The 11,303-nt window shown below is 40.1% G+C and overlaps 1 protein-coding gene across 1 annotated transcript; it reads left to right on the plus strand.

Annotated features, from left to right (window-relative positions):
- The first annotated feature begins 9,952 nt into the window (after positions 1-9,952).
- MACIR (macrophage immunometabolism regulator) lies at positions 9,953-10,823 on the plus strand. The gene has a single exon (XM_009648669.2). The coding sequence runs from the start codon at positions 10,021-10,023 to the stop codon at positions 10,642-10,644; it is 624 nt and encodes a 207-aa protein (XP_009646964.1). The 5' UTR covers positions 9,953-10,020; the 3' UTR covers positions 10,645-10,823.
- The last annotated feature ends 480 nt before the right edge of the window (positions 10,824-11,303 follow it).

Raw genomic sequence — 11,303 nt, forward strand, 5'->3', positions numbered from 1 at the left:
TTTCCCGGCGGCAGCTGGTGAAGGCGGTGGAGGCGAGCGGGCAGCGAGGAGCTCCGCAGAGCGTTCGTGGAGCTGTCCGGGCAGGTCTGGGAGGACACCGGGGTCTTGGTCCCGGTACCCGCGTGCGGGAGGAAGCCTGGGGAATTGTCACGTAGGGCCCGAAGCCTGCAGTCAGGTTGCCCAAGTGCGCTTTCGGTGCCAGCTGCTAGCAGCAGTGTAAACGGCGGAAGCGCCAGAGTTCACCTGTTAGCACCGCTCTCTGTTCAGAATCATTTATAGCTCTCTTCAGCTGTAAGTGACAGCCACCAGCAGTCCCCGTACCTTCCTTCATACTCTTAGGCAAGCACTAAACCTGAATGTGACCTCACTATTCAGTCTGGTAGTAACAAAGTGCACTAGTGCCTGGCTTTCTGTGGGTAACTTTATATTCCTCTGTAATAAATCCTACTTAGTGAAGGGTAAACGAAGGCTCACAGCTCTCTTTAACTGTCGATTGTGCCATCCATGGTGCTCGTTGACTGCATTTGTGCACTCTAGTGTGCGTTAGTGTTACTTTCCACAGCATGAAGCTTGCTAAGCTGCTTTGGTTTATTGGCAGGCGTGTTTTGCCAATTCTGGCTCTGCATATTAAGATACCAGGGAGTATCTCTTAACAGTTGAGGTGTTGTTTTGAGTGGTCTACAGTTATGTAGGAAAATAGTCTCAGGTCTTAATTGCTTTATATATAGGTTATTTATATGCTATTTTACATGGGGATTTTGACTGGCGTATGTGTGGTACCTGTTATAAAGAAAATAGCAAATGATGTGCGTGAGTAGCTGTTCTTCTATGAACATATCTTTGCTTGTTAGTGTGCTCTCTAGAGCGGTGCAGTACTTCACTGGACATACATACGTACATACATGCTTGCATAGCTGCATGTGGAAATGAATGGATGGCAGAAGCCTGCAGCTACACAGCTCTCAGTGGGAGTGATGGAGAGGGTCTGTGATGGGGAGAAGTACTTGCTGCTTGTACCAGTAGTTGGCTGACTTCCGTCACGGCTCGTCCTGAATACAGTAAGAGTCCTTGGAGCATTTCCAGGAGGACTGTAGTGAGGACTGGGGAACTGATGCTTTGTTTCGCCATGAGGAGTAGAAGTGTGTTGCACGGCTGCTTCTTGCTACTTTTTCCCAGTTGTCTCCCTTACTGAAAGCTTCTCCTCACACCACCCGGCTGCTGCTATTGGTGTATTGTGAGGCATACTCTGTCTTACGTGGTGTGCTTGCTTTATTATTATTTTTGTTCCCCTTGAGGAAGAGCGCTTATTAGAAAAACAAAGATGGAGGAGGGAGGTTCTCACCGTGACTTTGAAATGGAGAGAAGTGAGGCAATGGCAGTGTGATCACTGAAATTATGTTCTTGCGTAACAGTACCAACATTGTAGCATGGCTTTCTTTATAATCTCTTCTCCTTTGGCCAGCCTTACGCTGCCGGCTTGGCCACCAGGCTTGCATAATCATATGTTATATGTTATGGTGAAGTCAGATGAACTGAGTATTCTGGGTCAAAGTTTTCTGTTCGCACTAGTTGTAAGTTTAATAGAAATATACTGTACCTGCATGTGCTGTTGGGCTTTTATTAATTTTTATTCCATAGTTGCATCACACTTAAACATTTGGGTTTAGGTAGTTTTTAAGTATGGGAAGGAGCATTTGAGAAGGAGGCTGGGAACAAAACTTTAAAGCCATGATATACATAACTCTAGTAAGCTTGAGGAAGTGACCTTTATCAGTGAAGATGGTGTAAGTGAATTATATGCCTTTCCAACAAACACCTAAATACCTGCTGCAGGCTGCATCAAGTTAAGACAAGGAACTAGTTATTTAAAATGCTTCAGTTAAAAAAAACAAAACAAAAACCCCCAAATTGCATTCTTTAAACATATTTTTCCTGATAAGTTTGAGTAGGTCTTATTTTTAACTAGTGTCTTTCTTTGCATAGCTGCTCCTGGTCAAAGGATGAATATAATACTGTTTTTTGTTTAGGTTCATAGTTTCAGAATAATATCTGCAGAGCTGTGTTTTCAGATGTGGCAACATAGGATACTACCAAACATGCATTTCTTGTCTGACACAAAAGCAATAGAGACCCTTATTCTCATTACCATTTTGGTTTTTAGAGGCAAAGATAAGTATGTATTCAGTGAAATCTATAATACTAAAACCTCTGCTTTTTTTTCCCTATAATTTTAAAATGGCAGTTTAATTTTTGTTAACAAGTCAAGTTGTTGTATGGGGGGTTTTTTTGGTTTTTTTTCCAAGTGGGCTAACCTGAAACTGGAGAGAAGAGAACTTTGAAAATTAAACTTAGATTTTTAGTTGGTGAGAAGATGAAAATCAAAAATACAAAGAAATAAATACAGTTACAGAGAAAACTTTCTTAAACTTATTAACCAACTAAAGAATAAAAATGATTTGGTTTACAGTATGCATAAGCTTTTTTACATGCATCTCACTGTTTCATCTTTTGATGAGTAACAATAGTAAACAGCTATCTTTATGCTGGCCAGGAGCATCAGCTTAGTGATAGAGTGGGGCGGAAGCATTCATCTGTGATTCCATCCAGCAAGGAAATCCCATTGTTTATTTCAAAGACTCTAAATATTTCAGAAAAGTTACCCTCTGTTGAACACTTCCAGCTAATATTGCTTGGCAACTAGATGTTAGAAGTTAAATGTCCTTCTTGCCCACCATTTTCTTTTACCCTCCCTGCTTGCTAAATTTGCTCATACAAAATTCATTAGCCTGGACCTACTCTTGAAATTCCATCTGCCTCTTTTCTGTGTAAATTATATGCTCTGTCATGCTGATCTGGTCTGAGCTAGTCACAGGAGTTGCCTGTTGTAGTTCCTCGGTAATTCATTTGAGACTCTCTTCATTTTTAAAAGGTAGTTTCCTGGATCATAATTGTTTTCTGTTTAAAGCTGCATTAGTAACAAGAATTAATAAACTGGTTAAATAGTTCTTGCATCTTGCAGTAGGAACATACTGTTAGAAATGTATTTGATCTTCTTTGGCAAAACATTTAATAATTCCTTGACCTGTATAAACCATATGGTATTGTCAAGTATACTAGATTGCTGAAGGGCTTAATACTTCACCTGTTGACAAGAACCTGCCCCCCGGCCCCATTCTGTAGTTACCATTTTTACTTGTTTTGTGGGCTGTTATTTTGTGTCGTGTCCTAGTTATTGCACTGGCTTTATTAATTCAGTAATATCCATTCATCTGTTCTCTTAAGGCTTGCAAGGTCATAACATATGCTTTATGAGTAACTTCATTTTCTTCCATTTAATTTTGAGAAAAAAATCTGCGCTGAATTTTGGTTTTCCTCCATCTGGACGTTGTCTCTTGTGGTGCAACAATTTAATTTTACCTCCAGTCACTTTTTCTTTAGCTTAGAGCACTTTGGAATTTCTCCTAAGGAACAGCAAGAGTTGGTGAAGAATGGGTATAGTTTATCAATACCTTTCATGAGCTTGTTCTCTGTGATTTTTTTGGTTTTACCTCCCCTCTCTTGTCTCTACAAACGTGGTATCAGTCTGTGAAACATAACACGACTGTTTTAGGGGACCTTCAAGAGCATGGTGGGGCAACATCATTCTTAAGTCCCTTCAGCTGGAGGTAAAGAGCATGGCTAAAAACAACTGTCTGGCTCTGGCAGTATGTGCAGCACAGCATTACCAGATTGCACTGGAAGAACCTACAAGCTGCGTACATCTCAAAGTCTATGGCCTGGCTGCCCCAACTGTAGAAAAAGAAATGTGGTACCTTTGTGGATACTCTCATGTAGCCGTATTTTAGCTGGTTTTTTCCTTTCAACTAAATATTTCACTTGTTTTAGTTGCAGATTAGAAGTAATTATTTCCAGGAAACTTTGCTCTACAAGTACATAATTGCATCAGCATATTTCAGTGGCAGAGAAACAAGATGTGATTTCCAAGAGCACATGCTGTATGTATATGAATTTTTCTTTTCAGACTGCAACAGAACAGATGTAGACCTTACTCTTCCCCTTCACAGAGACTTGACATAATTAAAAATGTGTGCTGGCTTCATGTGTGCTTGATAGGTGCTGGGCAACATTATTTATTCCTGATGTTTGATAGACAAACATTGTATCTTTCAAGTGCATTATATATATCTTAAGTAACGGCAGCGCAGAGAAGGGGAAGTGTCAAAACCGGCTTGATGTCTCTATCCAATATGTTTGACTCTTGTACAGAGTTGCTGTCACTGAGTCTATTGTCATCTCTCCATTCTGCCATCTGCTTATTGCGGTTACGAGCATTTTATCAGCGAGGCAGATCTTTGTAGTTCTTAACAAATGGTACTACCTGCAGGCTTGGCATCTACCAAAAAAAATCTCTTTGTGAAAGAAATAAAATCAGTAGTTGGATTGACAGATGTTTAATGCTGATCCTAAAAAAGCATCTTCTCAATCCAGTTCATGTTGTAGTTGAGAAGATAAGTAACAACGGGAATACCAATATACAGAGAACCAGTTATTTTGCTGAGAGCAACTTATTTTGGTAGTTTCAAAATAATGCAGACTTTTACAAAGCATAGGACTATCAAGGGAAACTCTTCTTCACCGTTCATTGTCTTTAAATATTGAGTAATTAAAGTTGATATTTTCTGTGTCACATTTCTCTCCTCTGAAAGGCAGTAAGTAATACATTTAACAGAAAAAAATAACAAATGATCAGGAAAAAAACCCAAGCAAAAGGTGTCATTGGGTGCAGTAGGAGCACATGGCGAGAGGTCATTCCAGTAACAAACTATTTAGAATGTGTATATTAGCGTGGTGTGATGTTAGACATTAGCATGTCATACGTTTGTTTTTCATTTGTCTCATACTAATTTTTTGAGTAATATCTGACACTCTGTGAAAGATTCAATAATCAGAAAGCCTTCATATTCACAAAATATGGAGGTTTTAATGTTTTTACCCTCAAAGAACTATCTCAAGTATATTAATACATTCTTTGAGGTAATACAGTGGTTTACAATTGTTAACCTAGTATTTCTATTCATTATTCCTTTTATCTGTGCTTTAGACAGATTTCTCAGTATTCAGCTGGATTAAGTCAGGTTAGTTTATATGTTATAGTTTGTAATATTCAAGAGAATTGATAAAGTCTTGTAAAATCTTAATTAAGTAATTGTATTCTGGAAGCACTTCTGGTATGTATTGGTCAACTGAATCCTCCTGGTAACTTATTTTCAGTTATTTTCCATACTTTCTAAGTATGTGAAGCAGCAGCAGCAAAGAAAAGCTTATGCTTTTGTGCCTCTTCTCCTTGTTTTGATTCTATGGTAAATCTTTAATTATAAATTGCCTTGAATTGGCATCACTCTGTTGTCATTCTCTTTGAGAAGCAAGAAGACAAGACAGTTGTGATCTGAAGAAATACTCTTTCTAAACTGAAGTACTGTTTTTTTCAGTATTAGGTCTTCAGTTTTAGGCATTTCAGTATTAGGTGTTCAGGTTTTTCGGTATTATTATTTAGGTTGGCAAATGTGACTCCCATTTACAAGAAGGTCCAGAGAGAGAATCCAGGGAACTACAGGCCTGTCAGTCTGACCTTGGTGCCGTGGAAGGTCATCTTGAGTGCCAACACACAGCACTTCCAAGACAACCAGAAGATCAGGCCCAGTCAACATGGGTCTATGAAAGGCAGGTCCTGCTTGACTAACCTGATCGCATTCTATGGCAAGTCTTAGAGGGTGAGGGAAGGTCTGTCGATGTAGTGTACCTGGCTTTAGTAAAGCTTTTGACACTGTTTCCCACAGCATTCTGCTTGAGAACCTGGCTGCCAATGGCCTGGACAGGTATACTCTTTGCTGGGTAAAAGACTGGCTGGAAAGGGCTCACTGGCCCAAAGGGTGGTGGCGAATGGAGTTAAATCCAGTCAGCGCCCAGTCACAAGTGGTGTTCCCCAGGGCTCAGCGCTGGGGACAGTTCTGTTTAATTCCTATATCAATGACCTGGACATGGGGATCGAGTGCACTTCCAGCCAATTTGCAGATGACACCAAGCTGGGCAGAAGTGTTGATCTGCTTGAGGGCAGGGAGGCTCTACAGAGGGACCTGGACAGGCTGGATCGATGGGCTGAGGCCAGTTGTATGAGGTTCCTGCGCTTGGGTCACAACAACCCCATGCAATGCTACAGCCTTCTGAGTATGAGCCAGCGGTGTGCCCAGGTGGCCAAGAAGGCCAACAGCACCCTGGATCATATCAGAAATAGTGTGACCAGAAGGACTAAGGAAGTGATTGTTCCCCTCTACTCAGCATTGGCGAGGCCGCACCTCAAATGCTGTGTTCAGTTTTGGGCCTGTCACTACAAGAAGGACATTGAGGCACTGGCACATGTCTAGAGGAGAGCCACAAAGCTGGTGAGGGGTCTGGAGCACAGGTCTTCTGAGGAGCGGCTGAGGGAACTGGGGTTGTTTAGCCTGGAAAAGAGGAGGCTGAGGGGAGACCTTATTGCTCTCTACAACTGCCTGACAGGACGTTGTAGTGAGGTGGGTGTCGGCCTGTTTTCCAAGGTAACAAGCGATAGGACAAGAGGAAATGGCCTGAAGTTGCGCCAGGGGAGGTTTAGATTGGTTATTAGGAAAAATGTCTTCACTGAAAGAGTGGTCAAGCATTGGAACAGGCTGCCCAGAGAGGTGGTTGAGTCACCATCCCTGAAGGTATTTAAAAGGTGGGTAGATGAGGTGCTCAGAGAAATGGTTTAGTAGTGGACAGGTACAGTTGGGCTTAATGATCTTAAAGGTCTTTTCCAACCAAATGATTATATGATTATAATTGATGCTGAGAATTACTGACAAGCTCACAACACTACCCAGCAATGAACCTGATAGTAGTCATCTAATGCCTCATAACCACAGAAATGGCCCAAAAATGCAGTCTAAAAGTTTTAAATAGGTATTTGTAGGTGAATTTCTCAAATTATTTTCTTTCATAGAAGTCTTCTAAATAATGTTTCTCTTTCTTTTTTTACCAGATAAGGAGATAAAGCATGTTGAAGCCATATGGCAGCTTGAGTAACTCACATTAAAAGTCTTGGGAAAGAACAGCTGAACACATACGTGCTGAGTTTTGGACCTCTGCCTGTGGAGCTGGCCAGTGATTCCTCTCACCAGCTAGCACTGCTGTTCCCTTGAGCTTCTGATGTTTATGGGAGCCGCTTCTGATGCTACTGTTGCTTTCGAGTGTCCATCAGATTTCTTGTTTTTAGGGCTGTTCTTCGCACTGTAGCACAGAAAGTTCTGCAGTTTCAGGCTCAAGTACTAGGCTGGAGCTTACTGACTTGAAGGCTTTTCTGCTTTGATTTTCCTTTGTACTGTTTTTGGTCAGTGAGAGGTAATTGTTCAGCAGTGAACTCTTGCCTCCTTCCTTCATCCTTGTAGTTATTCTTCAAAGTTGATTGCTTTTTGTTACCAGGGCACACACCCATGTTTCAAACAGAAGCAAATTAATTTTAAAAGCTGTGTTCTGAGAAGAGCCTTTGTGTTGCTTTCAACTTCTCAAGGCTTTTTTAACTCAAAAAGTGCATGAAGACATCTCTTCCTCCCTCCCTTAGGGCACGTATTGCAAGTGGTTGCTGGTCTTGTGGGTCTTTTTTGTTTGTTTCTTTTTTTGGTGCTGTTGTTCGTATGTGACTACATAACATGATTCATTTCTAACTGTGCCGTATGACTATTTTATTTATACTTTTTCTAGCATCATTTCAGCTTTCAAACAGAATAGGTTGAGTCTTTCTAGAAGATTACTGGAAAGATTTCTGAACTGCAGGGTAAAAATCAGGAATTAAAAGACCAGGAACAGCTAAATATTTAGGTTTCCTGGCTAAAAGCATAGGGTAGCCAAAAGTTTTAATGCAAAACTTTTCCGTGCTATGCCTCCAGTAACCATGGTTCCTGATGGTGCAGGAACTATAATTTTGACTTAAGGAATTATCATGAGTATCTTTTAACTCAGTGGCTGAAACCTCACTGTATTCATTGTCTCACTGCTAGGTAGGTAGGAAACAACAACTGCTTCTGCTATTCTGAAAGTTTTAATTGACTCCATAAATATATTTCAAAGTCAATCCAATATAATGGGCAACATTCTTCAGTTTTATGTGGATGGTTTTTTCAGTGACAAATTTTAGTGTTTGGTTTGCTTCAGTATTCTGATTCTTTATATAGCTTCTTTTGCTGTGCTACCTCTATTGTTAAATTCAAAATGCTAAAAAGCTGACTTGATGAAGTGTATCTGTGTTAACTGTAAAAGTGATGCTACATGAAACTGGTAACGAAGAATCCGAAGTAGGCCACGATTATGATAACTGAAAGGGACATTTAAGACTATAAAGGAACAGTAGTAGTCTCTCTGTAATAGAAGTTTGTCAATGGTAAATAAAATCCTTGTTAGCAAAATTGTAGGGATTTTGTTTACTCCTAGTTTATTAGCATAGGATGGGAGCAGCAGGTTGATTTGAGACTAAGCAGGGAAGCGGAGATGGGAGCATTACTTAAACTGCTCCTTTCAAGACAAATTGATACAGATTGATCTTGATGGGATTTGGGGGGATGTGTAATTGCAGAAGTTTGAAGTATTGAAAGGGAGGGAGCATTTTCTTTCCCTTGCTTGTTGCACCTTTGCTACTCAGCCAGTGACCTCCTAAGCCTCAGAATGGCAGTAAGTAGCAGCTTTAAAAGTTTGCAAACTGATAATAGCATGTTTTAAGTCAGTCTCGTATATGAAACATCATTGGGTTTTTGAATGTGGTTTACAGTCATCTATAATAAAATTCAGAATTGTGTTTCTGCTTGACACTTGCATACCAACTTCCCTTTCTTCTTTGAGTGTCATTACCTTTAAACATGGTAAAGCTATACTCAATTTTTTGTGAACTATATCGGCTAGAGTGTCACCAGGTACTGTGTAGAGCAAAGGTGAGGCTGACAATGAAGGAAGCACGGATTTGGAAACAAATATGACCTTTCTGTTTGGTGAAGTAACTGTATCACCAAGATGGTATAGATGATGCTGAAAACAAAGAAATGAAAATAGTTAAGCCTTCTCTGTGTTCTGATGTCCACTGGTGTATACTTGCTGTGATATTGACCTTATCTTTCCATGTTAGAGATGGTAAAGGCTTGTGGCAGACAGCTGTATTTGTAAAGGCACCAAACTGTGTATTTGGAATAGTTGTAAGGGAAGAAAGATCAGGACAAAATAGCCTGTTTCCAAAAGAAACAGGAAAACAAATAGTTTAGAATATTGGTTATTCTTAAGTTGCTTATAGGAATCTTATGCTATATTCATTAAATGCTAGTATACTGTTTCCTTTGTTAGAAGTACATTAGAATAAAAAAGTATGAGTTTGGTTGATTGTGAATAAGATGATAGGGGTTTTTTTTTGGCAGGGGAGGATTACTAATGACCTATAAAGACAGCTGTTGAACAGCCAGGATGCCATTCTTTGAATCTAAAGCAAACTGTTCACATCTGGAAGAGGAAAGCATTGCAGTACCCACAGTAGATCAGGTCTGGTCTGTGGTTGTGCCTCACTGAGGTAGTAGCTGTTAGACATGGTTTTTAAAAGCTTTGTTTACTGAGATTATTGTCAATATAAAAAATACACAGCTGAATAAGGGGGAAGTTGCTGTGGATGTGCTAATGGATGTAGATGGCCTCAGAGGAGAGGGGCTGTAAGGAATCAAATGGACTAAAAGGATGCAAAAATGGACTGGAAAGATGCTTCTTTTTTGTCTACAGTACTACTCAATAATGTTTTAAATGTTTAAGAATATCAGGAGTATATTTATGGTATCTTCTATTAAAAAACCACGCAAGATAATTTTAAAAGGGAGATGTCAGTGATACTTTTGTATCCTCTCTCAGGTCCTCGTGTTGCATAAAGGCTCTGCTTCTGACCAAGCTCTGTTTTATTTTTAGGAGCATAGCATTGTGTTTAAAATGGAAGTTGACATAAATGGAGAGTCCAGAACTACCCTCTCCACCCTCCCTGTGCCTCTTGCAGAGGTGAGTCCTGCGGGCAGGATGGAAGCAGAGAAGCCCCGCTGTTCCAGTACCCCCTGCTCACCAATGCGACGGACGGTTGCGGGATACCAGATCCTTCACATGGATTCTAACTACCTGGTTGGCTTCACGACTGGAGAGGAGCTGCTGAAATTAGCCCAGAAGTGTACAGCAAGTGAAGAGAATAAAGGGGAATCTGGGCCAAACTTGCGCTCCAAACAGCTTGATTCAGGACTTACACGTTCTTCCCGTTTGTACAAAACTAGAAGCAGGTACTATCAGCCATATGAGATCCCAGCAGTAAATGGAAGGAGAAGGAGAAGGATGCCCAGCTCAGGGGATAAATGCACTAAGGCTTTACCGTATGAACCTTACAAGGCACTTCATGGTCCCCTTCCTCTTTGCCTTTTAAAAGGTAAAAGGGCTCATTCAAAATCCCTGGACTACCTCAATTTAGACAAAATGAGCATTAAGGAACCTGCTGACACAGAAGTGCTACAATACCAGCTCCAACACCTTACCCTTAGAGGGGACCGTATGTTTGCAAGAAATAACACATGAGCTATCATCTCAAATCTAGAACCAGTTTCTGATTACTTCTCTGTTGCTGCAAAAATCCACTGTTGTACTGTGTACATGACTGTCCACATTGTAGGTGGTTGTATCAGCTAAATGTTATCAGGAAGTAATTTGTCTGAATAGAATCTTGGCAATGCAATGTGTTACAAATACTTGGAGGGGGAAATCTTTCTTAAGCAAGCAGCTTCTGATGCAAATTTGACTGCAACTGGTGGATATTTCTTTGGACACCTTTTAACAAAAAACCCTTGATTTTTCAGTTTGGGATATTTTTTTTTGTACAGTTAGATCTACTACTTACAGTAATTTAACACTTAAAATTGGTAATGTCTGCTTGGTTGTTGCTAATTTTGGCTTGATGTTAGAAACTGCTCTTGGATAAATACTCAAGTTTAGGAGGTTTTTTGGTTTTAGTTTTTGTACTGTATTCTGCAGTAAAATGTATGTATTATTTTTTTTTTATGTCATGGAGAGGAAAATGAGCTTGGCTAAATTGGATCAATTGCTATTTAAACAATCCAGTTCAAACGTTTGCAAACTGCGCTTGCACTGGTGGTGAGGGTGAGAGTCACTCATAAAACAAACCTTTTCTACTTGAATCCTATTAAATTATTTTTTTAATTTCTGCATGGAAGTAACTG

This window comes from Egretta garzetta, unplaced genomic scaffold (genome assembly GCF_000687185.1).
Source record: "Egretta garzetta isolate BGI_Z169 unplaced genomic scaffold, ASM68718v1 scaffold271, whole genome shotgun sequence".
Lineage (NCBI taxonomy): Eukaryota > Metazoa > Chordata > Aves > Pelecaniformes > Ardeidae > Egretta > Egretta garzetta.